Source organism: Polyodon spathula, chromosome 24 (assembly GCF_017654505.1).
Source record: "Polyodon spathula isolate WHYD16114869_AA chromosome 24, ASM1765450v1, whole genome shotgun sequence".
Classification (NCBI taxonomy): Eukaryota; Metazoa; Chordata; class Actinopteri; order Acipenseriformes; family Polyodontidae; genus Polyodon; species Polyodon spathula.
This window is the reverse complement of record NC_054557.1, coordinates 8518905-8539589: the sequence shown is the minus strand read 5'-3', so window position 1 is coordinate 8539589 and position 20685 is coordinate 8518905. Positions and strand designations below refer to the sequence as shown.

The window sequence follows — 20685 nt, the reverse complement described above, 5'->3', positions numbered from 1 at the left end:
TAATATACAATGGGGTCTGTTACTGTCAATCTATTTTTCCAGATACTCAATCAGAAGTAGGATGCTGTCCTATCCTGATCCTTCATAAGTTGAAACACTTAATATTGTCATTTTCCTTGATACCAATATCACTTTGACGGATACTCTTTGTCTCTGTTTACAGAAGCTGGAAAAATAATTTGTGGAAGTACTTGTTTGTAACAGCAGTGATATTAAGATAACATCATATTACTCTGATTTATATGACACTGCGCCATGAAAATATTGCATAATAAATTACCAGAGCCATCTGTATAACTGTGTAATTATTCTGCAGAGAGGCCAAGGTCACAACATCCAAATGAGTGAAGTGTCATTTCCAATCTTTAAGCCCAAAATTTCTGCTCATTTAAGGATAATAGCAAGTGATAAATTAACATTGTTCTAGTAGTTATGTAAGTTCTTGGTACAGTTGCTGCGTATGGCTTTTTACAATGCTTTAGATAATGAAGAAAAACAAAAACATACTGATATTGTAATTGAAAACTGCACTGGTGTTACAACCACTTTAGGGTGTTGTGTTGTTACGCTCAATGTTATTAAAATCATTTTAGAAATATCCTGATGGAACCTTAGAGTATCAGATTCGACATCTACAATACCCTACAATCAAATTCAGCTGGGTAAATAAGAACTGCTTATTAAACCAGCTGTTGACTAAAAAGCTCACTTCCTTTATACAAGACTGGGCTGAAAGATTTCTTTGTGTAGTGTATCACTCCCAGTTTCAATGTTTTCTTTTCTTGGCCTAATGGCGTCCCCAAAATTGGGATATTATCTCCTGTCCTTCCTCCACATGCTGTATAGTTGTGTGAACACAGACCAGGCAAGAAAACCCATATGGGGAAATTTAATTAAAATAAATAAATAAATAAAACACAGTGTACTGTGCACATTATTGCATGAGTATATATGCATACCAATGAAAATCTTACATCTAGGCAACCAAATTATCTTAATCTATTCACGGCTTATTTTTTAAAGTCCGTGTCCCCTAAACAGTTCACCATAAAGATGAATTAATTTGAAAATAATCCTATAGCCAATTTTATAAAACCATATATAAAAAACAAAAAAATAAACTAAAAATGATGCCATGTGTAACAAGAGGTGGTTAACAATGTAAAACTGTTATGCCTTGAGAAATGTGCACTCATTGGAAGTGTATTACACACTCTCTCCACTTAATTAAAACAAATTTATTTATGATAAATAAACCCCATGGGATGCAATTCAATTGAGAAGAGACATCTTGCTTCCGACAGTGCCCTGGAGAAGTCAATGGATTGAAGATGATAATAGCCTCATTAGCAGACTGTCAGTAATCATCCAACATAATGCCTGATAACAAAAACGACACAGTTTAATGCCTGCTTCCAATCCTGCAGAGACACACAATTTCTATTCCAAATTTTTTGCCCCAAAGAACTGCATAATTCATGAAGTCAGACCACCACACATTTTAAGATTCCACTCTACTACCGGATCATAATAATAGCAGAGAAACCCAACATTATATATATATATATATTATATATATATATATATATATATATATATATATATATATATATAGCTCAATTTAATATAAATGCCAACAGCGTCTAGTATAATATAAACTCATAGCAGTTCCCACCAATACAAGACAATCATAAACCAATTTAGTGCAATTCTAAGCAATTTCCGCAGGCTTCCACTCATGAAAAACTTCAATAAATCAAGCCGACAACACAAGGAATATCTCCTTAACATAAAACAAATGGCTTCCCTTCAAAATCGCAAGAAACACAGCCCTGAGAGGAAAGTTTCTTCTTTTTATGTACATCCAGTGAAGCCTGCATTCAGGGTTGTGTTGACTGGCATCTAGATAGACACCCAACTGTTGTAAATAATAAGCTCAGGTAATAAAAACAATGTTTACCCCTTTCAATTGAGCCTACAGTTTCCTCTACAGTTACAGCAGATCATCCTTGCACATGTGACAGAGTAGAGCGCTGCAATACCACAGTGCCATCTACTGGACAACATTTTAAAAAAGCACTGCCGCTGGGAGTGCAGGTTGAAGCGGGCATTGACCCAAGCGCCCATGCAGGATTAGGAAGGCATAGGTCTCCTCATCGCACCTCTACTGGTCAGGCCCCCCATGAGACCAGACAAAGGCTTCCCAGGCTTGGCTCTGACCTCCAGGGCTCAGCAGCTCACTAACATTTCGTGCACAGTTTAGCTGGGCGATAAAAGTTGATTAGCATGACAGCCAGAAAGGAGGGCACCCATTGATCCGATCAGTAAGTGGGTACCAGGGGCAAGCTGCATTTGTGTTGGGTATTTTTAAATCAATTAGAACTTTATGAATACAACTAGAAAAATAAGTCCTTGAAATTTACACTTTAAATAATTGGCTCACTTCAAAACGCACATTAAATATAAATATTTTTATTTGATAATTTATCTCTTTAAATGTAGTCGGCCATCAAGGAAATGTATATTTGCAATACAATATTGATACTCAAAGCGGACTAGACTTACTCAATAGTGTATGCTATACTACATTTCTCAATGGCCTGTTTTCATATTTCTTTTTGTCCAATTGTATTTCTTAAGTGCTTTGCTTCAAATAAAAGGACCATTTACACAAATAGCTATTTTCAGGGATATTAATAATTTCAAGGAAGCTCATGTAAGAGCATACGGTATCTCTCAAGTCTTGAAGTCTGCAAGCCATTCAGTGTTTTAGTCTCTATCTCTTTTGATAGGTTGTAGAAGCTATAATAAACTGTTTAAATTGATCATTGACTATCGGTTGCATGCGACTTACACCATTTGCCTAAATCTGAGGAAAAAATTCCATGTAGTCATTTAACCCTCAATGCACAACTGTAGGTATTCCCCTACCAATAAGATGTGCTGACAAAACCTTTTCTTTTCCTGAGGTTACAGCCTAAAAGATTTGATTGGTAGCTTTGCTGCACAACATCCTGCATACAAGAGCTACAGCACTTTGCTGTTGTGCTTGTACTAGCCAAGGAAAAAAAACAGATCTTGCCACTTGTGTACAGTTAAACGCTATGGATAGGTCGATTTTTCGAGTTGACTAACCTGATGAAACTGAGGGTAAAATTAAAAAAAAAAAAAAAAAAAAACCTACTGTACAGTATATTCAAGTTTTCCATTATGTGCTCTTCAGTATTACCAGAAAGAGGACCTGTTTATTTTGAAGTTAAATATTTTCCACATGGGCTTACAAGACTAAAAAATGTGTATGCAAAGCTGCACCTTTATATGTTTCATTAAGTTGTTGAGGGTGTCCATTTAAAAACATGATAAGAACAAAAGCAACGTGATGTAACTATAGACAGTGCCTTTCACAACACAGGGATACAGTACACAGTGTCTGGTGCTAATAAAGATAGAATGAGAGCCTGAGCAGCGCTATGCACCATTAATAACTGTGCAGCTGTTTCCATGTGTATAGCCCGGGGCTCGTTCAACCCTGGGCTTAAATAGAAACATATTTATAGAGCAATCAGAAAGAAAAAGAAAAAAAGCTGTGGACAATTCAGGATTTCAAATAAAACAATCCTGTCATCAGCCATTCCTTGCATAAATAAAGAATGGTTCTGAGAGGCAATATTATCATAGTTAACATCTGAATAACTGGTATACTACACTATGTAACACAATTTTTGTTCCTAGGTAGTAAGTGTTATTTTCCTAATATGTAAATACAGTATAATCGTAAATCTCGAAAAACTACTCACTTTTAAATCTTTTGTAGTCATTTTTGTATTACTTTAGTATAAATACATGTTAATTTGGATTTATATGTTGTTTTTTTCTGACTTTATGTGAACGAAAAGACACACATTTGCCCGTTTTCCCATTGGAAATAGTGATATTTTAAAATATCACTGTCCTGGTCACAAAAGCAAAGTCTGTGGGGAATAATAGCCATTTTCTATACTTTTGAGGCATAAGCAATTAGGAAATAACACTTACTACCCAGGAACAAAAAAAAAAAAAGAATTGTTACATGGTGATCAGACAATAACTAAAACAGGAATTTCTTATTTACAGGATAATACAACATAAGGTCTGAGATCAAATAAATACATTAAAAAAACTGGATTATTTCATTAGAGGGTGTATGTTAGCTACCTGAGCCTTAGTGTGTTGTACTGTACAGTATATTGATGCTGTTTGTTGTATATGAACATCTCAATGGACATGTATACTAATAGATTGGGAGTTAGATCCAAGACTTGTTATTTGATTGCCGAAACATATACATTTATTGATAGATAGACAATGAACAGGATGACGGGTATCATTTTTCAGTGCAAAATAAACATTTCAGTTCCTCATGCTGCCTTCCTTAGTCACTGCTCTACTATAAATGTGTCTTGGGGGAGTGGTATTATCCACATAAACCTCTACAAACAAGCAGCTGTTTGACACAGCAAAGCAGTATAATGACACAGCATGCTGGGCAATTGGAGCTGATGAAATATAATCCACTTCTAGAAGATGTCAGCCAGCATAACTTGAAATGCAACAGCTTAGCACAACCCAAGTGGGAAATATGAATCTGAACTCGAACATCTGAAATATAATTAACTGGCAACAATCCACAAACATGATACACGGCATACAACGTAACGTGATTAGGGCAATGAGAACCTTGTGCTTGTGAATAAAATGGGCCAGGTCATTCCTTGTGATAATTACGGTTATAACTAGATATGAAGAATTGATAACACTGTACAGCAGCTTATTCTTCGTTCATGGAGCTCACATTTGCTAGGTTGTCGTTAGGGAAACATTGTAACACGACTTCAGTAACCCTTGCATTGGATCTTGAAAAGGGCATCTGTACAGCGTGGCCTTTCTCAGGAAGTTAACAAATGAACTTCATTAAAGTGAAGCAGTCAGGGTAGGCCTCCTGTAGAGAATGGTGTATAGCCAGGTGCACATCCTACCTCCCTCTTCAAACTCTGCTTCTACTGGGGTACATCAACTTAGGGGGGGAAAAAACTAAACCAAAATAGTTAACCTTTAGATGGCTAAAAATGTGTTGTAATTTTTTCTTTTCTTTTTTTTTTTATCGCCATTAGACGCGCCAGCAGGTGAAGTGGTTCAGTTAAAATCTGGTGTCTGTAAAACAAACAAAACATCCAGAAAGGAAATATTAAACCGTGATGTGTTTGTCTCCAAGCTGACGTAGTATTACAATCATACTTGCACAGCATATGAAAGAATGAATGACTAATGGCTCAATCTGCATTTATCTGCAGATCAATGAGGCACAGTGCACACTTATTACGTGTTCACTATTATTCAAAAGGTAACATTGTAGTTCGAATTTTGAGTTAAAATGATTTACACATTACGTACCTTGCAGCTATGCACAATAACATTGTAATTATGTGTAGTTACACATGTATTTACTAAGTAACTACTATATAAATACACAGTAATTAGAGACACTTAATTTAAAGTGTAGGGGTAGGCACAAATATCGATATTGTGATATGATATCAATATCGTTCAATATCGATCATAATTTCCATTTGCGATATTGTGGGATTTAAAAATTACTCAACTTACTGCCACAATCTTTGTTCAGTCCCCTTGAAGTGATATTAAAAGTGGTTGACTGTATTATAATTTTGGCGCTAGCATACACAGCTCATCTGGTCTCTTTCGCAGCATTACTGAAATACTATAACCAGCTTTCCCTATCTTTTATAAAGCAGAAGCAGTCTACTGAGTGGAGTAACATTTCCAGAGGATGGATCAGATTGATTTACACGCCTTTTTGTCTTGCTTTGTTAAATTAAGTTTGAGCAGCATCCCAGCGGCTTACTGTTACCCCTCACTATATAGGCATTTATTAACATCAAAAGCGTCAAGGAGTGAAATAACTTTTCTAGAATACTTTGTACTATAAAAAAAACAAAAAACACAGCCACCCCAGAGGGAGCAACTTCTCTAAAAGATTAAGGGGGATCTTCAGGCTATTCAACACATATGCACACCATTTTGCTGCCACACTTTTTCAATTATGTCGAGCCAAACCCTCTTAGCATGATCTTTATAATTTTATTTTTGACTTATGAGGGTGCTATCATTATGATCTTGTAATTCATCATTGGCCCTCATTCCTCTTGTGCTATTTCACATTAGTAATGAGGTGTGCAGAGGAACAAACCTGTTCAAACTTTATCGGAGAATCTTTGGGCAAGGTAGGTCAACATTAAAGCATTAGTGTTTGGCCCGGTTTTGATGTTAAGGATAACTCTGTGTGTCTTGTGGCAGAAAGGACAGTTTAAACCAAAGCTGTGCAAGGATTTTGGTGACACACCCCACAATTTTTGCTCGTCCTTTCACACACACAAGTAATAACTGTAATAACACTGATGTGAAACGATTAAGTTCCTTGCTTATTTGAAAATAAAAATGTTCAAATATTTTCCAATTATTGAAACATGGCTCACAAGCAAGCTTTTCGCTATGTTTTTTTTTTTTTTTTTTTAATAATATCTAAGATTTTTATTTAAACAATACAGCAAATAATAATAAAGGAGCATTTAACACTGTTTATCCCTATTAATAATCTCATTATAATAAAGTATGTCACAATGCTGTATATTTATTTATTTATTCTTTTTGTTTTACTAGAAAAAGCTATCTCTTTCTCCTTAGGACTAATGCATAGCACAGGAATGCTGGAAGCATTCCTCATATCTGATGAACGAGAAAAGCATGTTTTAGAAAGTTTTGAAATACCTGAACTGATCAAACCTGCTTTCAGTGGCTATTTATCTTTAAAGTTATCCTCAGACTTTGTGAAGAAAAGAGCTCAGCTGAAATAGCACAGGCAAAGAGGCTTTGACCGAATGTAACCAAACCAGCTTTGTTTGCATCGGTTCTGTTCTCACATGCCTTGCTTTGGAGCAGAAACACAGATTCCCCTGCCCTAAGGGCTTTGGCGTCCTTGTGCTATTCTCATTTTGCCCTCGTGGCTTGCCAGTATATTTGACTGCCCTTACAAATTTCACCTCTTTTCATTTCAAGACTTTGCCCAGAGCCCTGCTGCTGTGAGCACTGACAAAATACAGAAGAAAAAAAAAACTGGGTAGCTGCACATCTTTCTTTCCCAGCTTTGCTTTAAGGATTTTGTGCAACTGAAACACTGAGGCACTTTCAAACCCCAGACTGGAGCAACTAAGATACAGAATGGCAAAGTGAATCTGGGGCATATACACATATATTAACAATTAGTTCAAGCAATTGGACTCCTCCAGTTGATTTGAAAATGAGAACCACAGACAGTTGCTGTGGCTTAACAGAGGAAACTGTTGAAATGTTCACGCTTTCACATCGACCGTATTATTCTTACTGCAAAACAAATAATCTGATTTGTTCTCAGTCCCCAGAGTTGCCAGGCATGGACACAAGCAGGCCTGTTGAGTCTGTGCAATTAGGAAGATTCGAGGTAATACCATGCCTTGCCAAATGATTTTCAATAGTATTGACATGACAGCACAGCTCTTCTGTAGCTGTAATTGTACCACACCAACAATGGCATTTCAACAATATGTACCAATTCACATTACAGTACCATGGCACCATGCCAGTGTACTGCTGCAGTTTGCTGGTGATAATCTACTCGTATGCTTATGATTCTGCTAACCAGTGGTACAATGGGATCTCAATGGTATCAATTTTTTCTATAACAAATTGTTATGGCGCTGAACAGTATGAACAGTACAACAAGAGTTTCAAGTTTCTTTTAGTGTTTAAAGTTATGGATAAATAACCAGACTGCAGCATCCTGCCTGGGTTTTAATGACTAGCGCCAGGTGAGAAATGAACATGATCTTTCAAACTAACTAACCTCCATTAATGCTCCACATCTGAAAGGTGGTTGGCACTTAATCGCTAATGTCGCTGGTTTAGCTAGATGATAATACCATTGCATGCTCTCAGAATAACAATGACTGCTTTGCGAGGTAGGCAGGGGATGGCATTGTACTGCAGATAGGAGTTTATTTTTCCTTGTGCAGGTTACTGCTTTTTTATCTTCTGTAGATACTGTGCAGTTGCTGATCCCTGCTTTGATGTCTCTTTCTCTATGAAGCTCAAGCATGTGAAACCGCATCCCTATTATCTGATGAATCTTAATGATGGCAGCCTGTACAATAGGGTAGCATCGTGTGTTTTTTTTTTCTCACATTGCCTGCAAACTTTCACTGGTACCACCTAAAAAAACTGCAAGCTCCCACTGTTGGATTTACAGCACATAAAACCGTGCTATACTCTTAAAGGTGCAGAATAATAACTAAGATTTTAAAACCAATTTTCCTACTGTTAATTAGCGTTAATATCCCTTCTTCGAATCACTGCTTACTGCAGGGCCAACTTTGCATTTCCACTGAGTCTTCTTGAAACATATCCGATGGTCAGTATTCTGGAGTTTCAGAATAAGCTATGGTGAGTAAAATTATTTCACCCAAGTCGAACCAAAAATAAATTCGGAAAAACCTACTTTAATCAACGAGGGAGCCCTTGAGACTAGAATTATGCTAATAAGAAAAAAGAAAGCCATAAACATCTTAGAGTGGGGTTGAAACAGTAATAGAGTTCTTTGTTTAACAAAGAAAGCTTTTTTTATTATATTTGTTTTGTAGATTTTACATTATTCTAATTAGGTACAGTTCATAATGGAGTAGATGGCAGCTTTTCCAAGTGAAGAAAATGTCTGATAAGTGAAATTTAATGTATGAATGCCATGGTGAGAAGTCCCGTAGTTAGACAGACAACACTTTCCCTTGACTATCCAAGAAGGTGCTGTAGCATATCCCCAACGTTTTTCAGTAGTGTTCATAAGATGCCTTGTTAACAGAACAGTCTACACTACATATAAACATGTACACTGTCGTACAAATACTTAAGAAAAAAAAAAACATGGCCCTTTCTGACACCAATAATTTAGTTATCCATGTCCATGTGTCCTTACAATAGTGACTTATGCTCTGTGTGTCTAAACATCATCTCCCCAGCTTCACCTTCTGCTCCTGGTAATTGATTAATGACATGGTTAATCAGCCTGGTAACACCACAGACACTGTTCGCCTACAAAATGTCACCTGGGTTAACAAAGCACACAATCTATTTCATGGCCTAGCTTGTCTTTAATAGCTGCCTGTCACCAAGTCATTTGTCTTTGACAGAGTGACTTTGCACTGTACCATTTCAAAACTATGCAATAAAAAAAATATGCAACATATATATATATATATATATATATATATATATATATATAATATATATATATATATTATTATATATAGAAAAAGTATACAACAGAAGTGGTAGTAGTTACACTTTGCGCAGGGATGCAATATTGGGGTAAACAAAATCACTGCCATCATTGTAAGGTCTATGCTTGTTTCTAATACGTTTTACCAATATCTAAGCACTAAATTGTTGAATATATTTGAATCTAATGTGTCCCACAAACATGTTCAGCTTCACACTACACAAATACCTTGTAGTCTGCTTTAAACATGACAGACGTAGTTTAAACAGTAGGGAAACCTGCTTGCTCTGTGAATCTAACAGACTTGTAGTTGGAGGTTATTAATGACATGCTATAATCTGGGAAACAAATCAAAGCAATGTGGTGCTGGTAGGGTTTCATTCAGATCATACATGGTTTTTATAATGGTATCCCAATGGCATTTGGAAGTTTGTGGGTCCAGTAAGAATTTGGCAAGCCTCACGAGATCGCTACATGCAGACTGAACCTTCCTTATTAGATGCATTATTCTCTGTTGTGTGGATTTAACTATGTCTATTGATAAGCTTGTCATTGGGAGTAAATATGTTTAAGCAGATTGGTGAATTTTCACAAACCTCATCAGTGCATTGTGTGTCCTTGTTGCATGACAACACATCACAACAAGAACCTTCTGCTTGTTGCGAGACCCAAAGGGACAGTGCAGAGAGTAGAGGACTTAGTGGTGCCCAGTGGTTCTTGCTAGACCACCATTGCTCATGAAATCACAACCTTCTTTAAGCAAGATGAAGTCACATGTCACAGAAATCTTATGACCCACCTTTAAGTTAAATAGCGCATAGTGTAGCACAAGAAAAGCTGCTTTAATCTGTATTATACAGTGTGTATTGACACAGTATTGTTCACACATGCACACTGCTGCCACATTTCAAATGCAAACATTTTATGAACTCGGGCAGTTCAGTGTGTGTTATGTATCTAATGACCAGCAATAAAAGTAGAATTCAGTGTGTCAGCCAAATAAGCAGATAATGTATATTGCTAATATACATCAATTCAATGCAATTTTCTTTTTACTGGGTGAATTTCATTTCCATAGTGCTTTGTCAATACAGCAGGAAAATTCACTGAGAAGCTGCACTGTGATAATACAATCCAATAAACCCATCCATACAAACCTCAAAGATATCAGTCATATGAGAAAAGAAAATCTAATAAAACAAATGCCAGTATTGTACAATCAGTGAACATATTCAACCGTTTGGTTGAATATGATGGCCAGATGGCTTTGAGGTTGGTTGGCATACACTTGAAACCTGCTGGGCAAAGGTTGGTTGATGACTATTTCTTTTTCTGAAAGTCGAATTGTATTGCTTTTTATTAACAAGCTGATGGAATTGAATGTAATTTAACAGTTCATCTGCCCTCTTAGCCAGCATCCAAGATTAACAGGGTGAGGCAGGTGGAGGAGTATATCATTGTACTGTACCTGCAAGATTTACACCAGACTGGTGCTCCTGTGATCAGAATCTTGAATAATCAACTAGATCTTACTAAATTATTTTGCACAGGAAAGCATTTTAATGCCATGCATAGTGACCAGTTCCTCCCCTGGCACATCCTCCCCATAGCTTCTCTTCCCACAGCTTCCAACTTAACTACACACAAGTAACAACTAGGGATGTGCAAAGCAATAACGCCTTGGTCAGGTTAAACCAATGAAAATGCTGAACCAACTCACCAGCTGCTAATGACTCTTCTGTCCAGCGAGGTGTAGCTGGGGAGTAGTGAACCTATCCCATTGCTCTGTGCAAGGACAGAGATTTGTTTGGACTGTTGTGACTGTAATCTGTTGGTGGCATTTATAAAGTGTTTTTGCTTCAGCTTCATGGTCATTTTGGGCACCATTTAAAAATGATGGAAAACACAGGAACAGCTTTCACTGCCTCACGAGTGAAAGGGGATTGGAGGGGATTTGGGCGAATGCAAGGGTAGAATTCAACGTCACATAATAAGCTTTCAACAAAATTGCTAAATATTTACTAAGCATTTGTGATTAACCGCTGTGCAGCTTGTTAAGTAAGCTGTAAACTTATCAAATAGTATTAGTGTGGGTCACACCACCAGAACTTCTGATGCACAGAAACATACTGCATATATTTTTATTGCAGAAATGCCTGGCTAATCATGTAATAGTATGATGCAACACAAAGTAACATGGGATATGCATATATTTTTGTTTTCAAAATGACCAATTTACTGTATAGGTATGTCCTAAAACTGGAAGGGTACAGCAGTATGAACTAAATATTGCTGAAATGAGGAGCCACACATTCACACATTTGAAATGTATCAAAGAAGAAGAAGAAGAAGAAGAAGAAGAAGAAGAAGAAGAAGAAGAAGAGGTAATGTTTTTACGGACATTTTCAAACCAAAAAATGATACGCAACAAACAACAACATATATGCACTTTTGGATTTAATCAGCTACACTTGTTTTGATAAGAGCCTCTCACGGGAAAATAGACACATCTTAGAGCTATCAAACTATCTCAGATATAATCAAATGCATTTGAAGTATATTTCAGGTATATTTGTTTTTCACATAAGCTCTTCATCAGATATGAATGTTTCTCTCAACGACACACACAGAGACACACACACACACACACACACACACACACACACACACACACACACACACACACACATATATAGTTGTTGTATTTCTTTTAAACAAACTACCCTCACATCGAGTACCTTTACAGATAATTTTAAGCATCCCATCTAGAAAAACAACCTAAGTTGTATCGCTGTTTTGAGCAGTTTGATCCTAGATTAGAAGTACAATATCCTGTGCAATCATGTATCTCCAACAAGGCTACAAGACGAGATAAGGCATGTCTACTCTACAATAATAAGCAGGCAACCCCTTGTTTTCAACATGTTATCAGCACTAATTCTGAGATAACAGATCACAGATATAATCTTAATGACCCCCTTTAAAAGGGTTTTTCAAACTGACTGGAGTTATTATTATATATACAGCTAACAAAATAATCCAGTAAATTATATAATATGATATAATTTGTGCCACATTATCATTACTACATTTCCCCATCCTGTAAAGATGCATGCATTATGTTAAACGAATCCTTTAAATGCTATTTTTTTTGTTCATAGCAATTTGTGAAGAAAAAAAATCACAAACACAGTTTGAGTTCTTGTCGTAAAAACTATTTAAAATGCTTTGCTTTTTTTACACTTCTAGAGGGTATATATTTTTTTAATTCTTCAGAAACATTTAATTTCTTCACTAATAGCTTCAAATAAAAAAAATAAAATTCACCTTTTTTATTTGATTAGCTCTGTATACAAAGCAATAACAAACTTAGTTTTAATGCTGCATCTTATTTACAGTGACACTTTGATGTAATCTAAGTATCAATTTGTATCTGATGCACAACAGGTGGAAAGTACTTTAGTTAGGGGTGGCACTGGTAGTTATTGATCTTGTCTGTCTATAATATCACTCATTCAGGCAGGTTTTGCAGTAAGTTTAAGCGAAAAGAACCCCCCCCCCCCCCCCCCCCCCCCCCCCCCCCCCCCCAAAAAAAAAAAAATCATACATTATAGGCGAAATCTCGTAATTATATATAAAGTGTCCTGCTCGTTTTGAACTCCCACTTTCAAATCATGTGCTTCTTGGTGCCTGGAATGGAAGTGATTTTTGATGTGGTCTACTACATAAAAGGAAACAGCAGAAAGCCATGCCGACTTCAAGAATGATCCACTTTGGTGAGCGCGAGGCAGGGTTTTCACCTATGGCCTTATCAACGTGAAAACACAGTCAGAGCAATATCCAATGACCTGTATAGATTAAAGGTGATACAGAGGCCAAGCTGACTAACAGGCGTAGGCTCCATCCTGCATGGTTCACAGAGCACTGAACTGCATCTCATTTATTTGGCACACTGGCAGCAGAGGGTCACACTGATTTGACTCCCCATGAATGTCTGTGCCATTAATATTCATACAACAAATAAATGAGTGCTAACCATGGTCTTACAAACCATTTTTCTTACCTGTTTGAAATGTCTGCTTCCTGCTTGTTAGAAACAGCACCGCAGTTAAATACTATACAACGGAGTATCTTCCCTAACTGAGAGAGTGCTCATATTTCACACTGAAGATGGCACTGAGGTGGATTGGTTGTAGAACAGCACAGATTGCTTTGAACTTCTGGTTGCTTGGCTATCAAAAGGGTGTGTTGCTTGTTGGTGTTCATTTCCTACAAACCAAGATGCAACATTGTTGCATTCATCGCTCTAGGCTTTGCATCTCTAGCCAAGAGCCATCTTGCACATACTTCAGTAATCCAGCTCACATTTTTTCTTCTTCTGAGAAAGAAGCTTACAAGTAAATAAAATGACCATTGGACTCCACAGGGAGCTGAATTTGATTGCCACACAACAGTCCCTTTGTTTGATAGCCGCATGTTTGGCAAGAAAATAGATTTGTTCTGACAGAATTCCAATCCTAGCCACAAACGTAATGATCCAGACAAGATGATGTAAGTTTCAAATGGGCACTCAGATGCAGGCTGGCTGGTAGAAAGTTCTGGTATTGTTTTCTTTTTCTTTTTAATTTATTAATTTTGGTGTTTGCGAATTTAATCCTCTGAGAATGTACCTCAATCAGACATTGGCAATTGTGCCGAATTGTGTGGTGGTTTTGTGATGCAAACTAACAACCATTGAGGGCTGTGTTGAGACCACAAAACTTGTGAGACGGATTTGAGCCTATATCTTCATTGGCAAAATCTTTTGACTGGTAAAACGATTGAGATTGGAACCAGGGTTAGCTGCATAGTCTATTTCTGTATGGAACCTGTTGTCCATCCCTTGAGTAGTCAAGCCAATTACAAAAGTTCTAAAGATAGAAATTCTAAAAGAAACAAAGGCAAGGAGAAGACTAAGCTCACTCTCTGGTTCCAATTAGATTAACAACATCAAGTCATAAGAGAGAAAAAAAAGCTTAAACATCTTTCCACAGACTGCTGTTTAAAGGATTCAGAAATAACTTAAGACCACCTGTTTTATTTGATGGAAAAAACATATCTGCAACAACAGGAAAATATGTTATAACAACTTCTTACATACTAAATGAGCTGAGATCCATAGTCTGAATATCCATAGCAATTAAACCACAGGATCTTGGCACTCTCCATTTCTTTTTCGACAACCGCAGTACTATATATAGAGTGTTACCATGAATGGATTCCAAAACTCAGCTGCCCTGGGAATTGCAGTTTTATAATTTATACTGTGATGTTATAAATAATGGTCTATTTTTTGTCTACAGATGTTAAAAGCAGCATGACCATCTCTGGGCAAGGTCATAGGTTCACACCTCCTTTATCTACTCAAACCCCAGCATAAGGGTTGTTCATGGGATGTCATATTCTTGGATTAAAGTAAAGTACTCTAAATATTCAAACCCAAGTTCACCTAGTTAAGTTCATATTTCAGGGTCCTTTCTGGTGTGACATCTTGAAAATTCCCACACAGGAACTGTTTATCAGATATATTATAAAAAAAGAGCTGGAGATGGACCCTCTGTTCAGTTAAAAGGGCATTTTAGGTACTTGACAAACCACAGCCTTACGTATATTGTATAGTATCAAGCAAATCAGAAAACAAAGGATGGTTTCAATGAACCATCTGGCTTTTCATCCCATGACTTCTGAGTCAGTCATATGAGAGACTGGGTATCATTTGGATTTCTTTTGAGATAATAATAAGATATATAAAGAAATCACTTTGTGTTCTATATTTCAAAACTGTGACACACAACTTACCGTATTCACATTTATTTTAACACGAGAAGAAGGTGAGCTGAGGCTGAAAATTAGTTACCAAAAAACACATTAGTTCCCACATTAGTGATTTGAACTCACTGAGAACTGCTTTCCATGCCTTTGGTAAACTCCCATGCCATCTAATTCAATTGTGCCCATTCCATGTCACCTTCAAATGTCAGTCATAGAATCACTGCATGTACTCTCAGTTACATTTTCAATGTGAGTGTTTCTGTATTTACGAACCAATAAACATGCCTTGTAATTAACAGGGAGAGAACAAAACAGACAGACATTCAACTGCAGGCCACATAGCAAAGCTCACCGCCAACATATTTCAAAATTTGTGCTGCAGTCAAATACATGTTTCTATTTAAGACTCCTTCAATCTGTAAAAATAACCGGGTAGTAGGCCCCTTTGCAGAACCACTAGGAATCAAGGTATGGAAGCCACCAGGTGAGATAACAGCATTCTGTTCCAACAATACACAAGTCAAGGTTTTTTGATGGATAATTTGAGAAGAAACCAAAACACACTACTGAGATATGAAACTTATCTGATCATTCATGTTTGTTTTTTAAATAAATAATTATTACATTGCTTTATATTAGGCAGGGTAAAAATGCAATGACTTACAAGTGTGTGTCTTCTTTGTTCCTGTAATACCTGGAAAACAAAAGAAGGAAACAGTCAGTCAAAGGCATTGCAAACAGTTACTCTGTATAGTAGTTAATTTGATCTCCTGAGCCTTTAAATTTAATAACAGACAACGCAAAGTGCTGAATATTCTGTGAGCTCATATTTACGCTTGACACTGAAATAACTAAAGTGCCCCCCAAAATATTGAAATATAGAATATTATCCAGTAGAAGCTGTTGGGCATCATTTTCCATGGTACGTTTGGGCAAGGTCATGGAGAGAGGAAATCGTTTTGAAAGGGTTTTAGGGGATTAGTCATCATACTGTCTTTTGGGCTATGTAATTAAATTCAAGCAAAACTCAATTTGCATTGTAATGCATTTCTGTTTGTCTATTCATACTGCTTCTTTCTTTTGACTTAAGGAGAACCTTTTGGTTGTAATTTCATGAAGTCCTTGACCTGATGCAGCTTGGTCACAATAACACAATAAATGGTGAACAATCTTTGAGAAACTTTGAGTTGTAGTTGTGTCTACTTTTCTTTTTGTTAGTTGTCATTCTGGAGAATGAGTCTGAACTGTCCACACTTGCACCAGAAACAAATACACCCACCCATGCCCAACTCAGTGCCAGCTGATGTTAACAACATTACACATTACATGTATGGCACACCATGCCCACTGTCGTCATTGTGGTGGCGCCAGCAGCACTTACAGATGAGGGAGCGGTGAAATCTCATATCATGTTCTTGAGTTTGAGTACATATGCATTTGTGTGTTGCGATCAAGATAGGTTAAACATACTATTGCCTCATTAGAATGCATAGGTTGTGTGTATATTACCCTGTAGAATCCTTACAAATGTATTTGTAAAGTGTGACTTAATTAGAAGTTGAAAATAGCCCAATGCTAATACAATCCAGAATTGGCTGTTTCTCGATATAAAGCTCTCTTTTTCCTGGATTTTGCACAGTCCCTGACACACAAAATTCAGATGTGAATACCAGACCTCTGCTCTTATTTAATCATGATCAGTCTGATGTCAGATTAAAATACAGGCAGCAGATTACTTTAAAGTTGTTTTATTACTTACTCACATTAAACTCATGGAATTATATTTTGTATGAAGGAAATTACCAGCAAAGAATTTGGATACTGACAACCATTTTCCACAGTAAACTGAGCATTACAATTCAATTGTTAAAGGGGACCATTTTCTTATTAATAGATTTACTTCATTTTCAAATTCATATTTGTAAGTCTGCACATTCATATTCATCTCGGCTTCTTTATTATTTTAAAGCGTTGCTAACTAAGGTTTTAAAATGTGACTGCCTCCTATTAGCATTAACAAAACTGTCATTGGTCCTACATTTCTTAGGTTTGATTCTTTGCTTGTTTTCTTTTTAATTCTGATATTTCACATACATACCTGTAGATAAAAAAAAAAAAATATATATATATATATATATATATATATATATATATATATATATATATATATATATATATAATATATATATATATATATAATGTATATTTCATATCTAATCCCTTCCTGTGCAGAAGGTAAAAATCACATTTTACTTAAACTAGGAAACACACGGTTTTCTGGCAACTACTCTACTTTTGACGCATCTGGTTGTATATATTCTATAAATATTACACATTGTGGAAATTATATCAAGTTAAACATTCATAATCTTAGCAGCCTGGGGAAGATTGTTTGAAAAAACCCAGAAAAGCCCTGCTATATTGTACAATGACCCTCATTTCTCAGCACCCAAATGGACATTTCTGTAGGCAAGTATGCATGCCACTACACCATGGTGATGGTAGCCTGCACAGTATAAACTGTGGCTGTGTAGTATGCTGACCACAAGAACCATAACGACAGCATGTGACGCATCTTGCAAGCCAAGGCAGACAACAAACCAAAAACAAACTATACTCCCTCATATATTTTCATATTTGCTAAAGTAAAACAAGGTACTGTGTATTACTGGAGTGCACACTTACAAACACACTAGTCTCTCTGAGTGCAGCACTGGCAACCTTAGGGAGCCAAACTGTTCATTTAGAATGTTCCTTTTGTTTACTTAGTCAGTGTGTTATTCTCTTACTGATTGTTATAGCATGTCCTTAACTGAGTACACAGAATTTAAAGCAGAAAAAAAAGAAACACAACAAAATATAATACCACTGTCCTTGTTCCACTTTTATACTGTGGTCTTGCAAAGGATACACAACAATTAATGATGCACAGATTCCACACTGTGAGTTGCTGTAGGAGCTGCTGGTTGACTCACTCCTGTTAACTTTTATACCATATGTATGTTGTACTGCAGTAGAACATAGGTGAGCACAACTGAGAACGTTTACCAATATTGACATTTTCAAATGAATTGTCCTGGAATTACAATATTGCATAGTACTTTGGGTTTTATTGTTTTGTTTAAAGATTAACTCCCTAAAATACCATAGTGGTTGATATCTCATGTTTGCAGTACATTTTTACTTCTCAATATTTCTGTAATATACCGTACCGCTTGAAGATTCACATACCTACAAATATGAGAGATTTCAACAGGAATAAAAAGCTGATCTTATTTGAAAATAATAATTAATATACTGTATCTTGAGTATAACCTCTAAGAATAATATCTGGTGTGGCTGAAACAAATATGGAAATCATATTTCAATCACCACTGTCTATAATAAGACAACTGTTATACAACTGTTACTAGCTGTTACTTCTTTAAGAAGTAAGATATTTGTTGTCAGTAGAGTTAAAAAAAAACTATTAAAACGTCCTGACACATTTCCTTGTTTCCCTAAATGGACACTACTGGGTCCCATCTTATTCCCTTCACTGCTGTGCAATTCATACATCGAGCTACTCGTATCAACCATCTGGCTTAATTTCTCCCCACACCACAACATCCATTCTGTCAATGTCACTTAGAGATATGAAAACTAATCTTAACAAAAATGTACTTGCTAGGAAATCATTACTGTCAGCTGTGATATAAGCAAAGTCAGAATAAATGGATTGTAGCGGGGAAGGGGGAGCTTTCCCTCACAGTAGCGTCGTAGTGAGATGAGTGATTGGAGGGGGTGGAAACATTAAAGCAAATCACTGGTTTTGTCACTAACTAGGTGTCAGGTCGCTACTCAGGAGCTGACAGGCAATGATTGCTGGGGAGTCATGCAACTGCACAGGGGTCAGAAGATCAATTAGAGGAGGACCTGAAGGATGTGGGACCTTAAATGGACACTTCACTATAATTATTGTTTTTTATTCCCAATCCCTAATGATCCTGTTGGCCATTTTACTCAATGAACTTTTTAAAGGCGAGCATTTGAAGAAGATTTAATCATGTAGGGAACTGTGTTAATCAATCGAATGAAATGGGCCCTCCTTTAATGGAGAAAATGACTTTAAATTAGTGTAATTTACTGAAACTGTTGACAAGAGTTCATTAGAGCGCTTTTTTTTTCCGTCAGGGCAAGGCAATGTTCTGAGAATGCTTCAATTAGTATTCTAGGGACAATGCATTGATAGAATTTCAGTTAAAAAGGCATTACACAGTCAGTGTGTTCAGAAACGGAACAAAACTGTGCAGCTGTACAAAAATAGATGGAAAAACCAAGCTAATAAAAACATCTGCTTTTGCTTTACACAACCTACTGTACCATGTGTTTTTTTTTTAAATATTGAATTGAAAATGTATCACTAGAGAGAAGGGCACTGTACAAGCATATCATCTACTATGCGTTTTATAACATGTAACTTCATTTCTAACTGGTTTAGTTTCCTATTACATGCTCGGCATGATTCTTAAATCATTATTTGCCACCCTTACCAACTATCCCAGCGACAACTGCTTTGAACCTAAAAAAACAAAAAAACATTGTGCAGAAGCGAAGTGGGGAAGCATAATAGTGTTGCAATGTGCACTACACCCGATAGGTGAAGACTTGTGCAACGCTGATATGCTTCCCCCACCTCACTTACTCTACAATCGGCCTTGCTGAAATAGTACATCTGGAAAATAATAATCTTAGCAATAAGAATATTAGAGAATCATACAATAGGATGCGCACACAACAGGATATTAAATAGGAAAGCAATTAAATATAGGAACATTTAGATAGTATCTTAGTTAAGATTGGTTACTATAAACATGTCCTGTTATTTTTTCATATTAAACTTTTGTTTACCCAAGTTTACACCAACTGGACAAGATTACCAGTTATGACAATAGCAGTTCCTTGTTTAGTGCTACACTACATTCAAAATGTTATCAAAGTTTACATGCATTTGAAAATCTGTACTTAACAACTGTACTTCAATTTCAGTATACTGTACTACAGCAAGTTTGACTTTGTAATTCTAATTTTGTTTGATTGACTCATACTGTTACTATAGATACTCCATAAACAAGCTGTAAATCAAACAGGACTACAATGCTGATTTAGATCAAATCAAATAGGACTACAATGCTGATTTAGATCAAATCCTGACTTTATCATGGAAAATCAGACTTGATCTCAAGAGCTCTTGATTGTATTATAGCAGTGACTACCCTGGGGCTTCATTATTTAGGTCTTTCACTCTCAAGTTTGTTTTTTATGTATCGGCACACATCTGCAACTCCTTCTTTTCTATATTGCAATACTTTAAAACTAATTAGAAAGCTTTTAATTTACATTTTTTCACCCAATTCAACAATGATCTAACGCTGTATCTATCTGCACACACAACAGCTATTAAACTAATACCATACCATATTAAACTCATCCCAGTTACACGTTTTTGAAACCTATAAAAAGGCGTTGGAAGT

At 36.3% G+C, this 20685-nt stretch overlaps 1 protein-coding gene across 1 annotated transcript in view; it reads right to left on the bottom strand.

Moving 5' to 3' along the window:
- roraa (RAR-related orphan receptor A, paralog a) overlaps positions 1-20685 on the bottom strand; it is a 254822-nt gene that overhangs the window by 73617 nt on the left and 160520 nt on the right. Inside the window, exon 2 of the mRNA XM_041226501.1 lies at positions 15837-15866. Coding sequence (XP_041082435.1) covers positions 15837-15866 — 30 coding nt within the window. The remainder of the gene's footprint in view (positions 1-15836; positions 15867-20685) is intronic.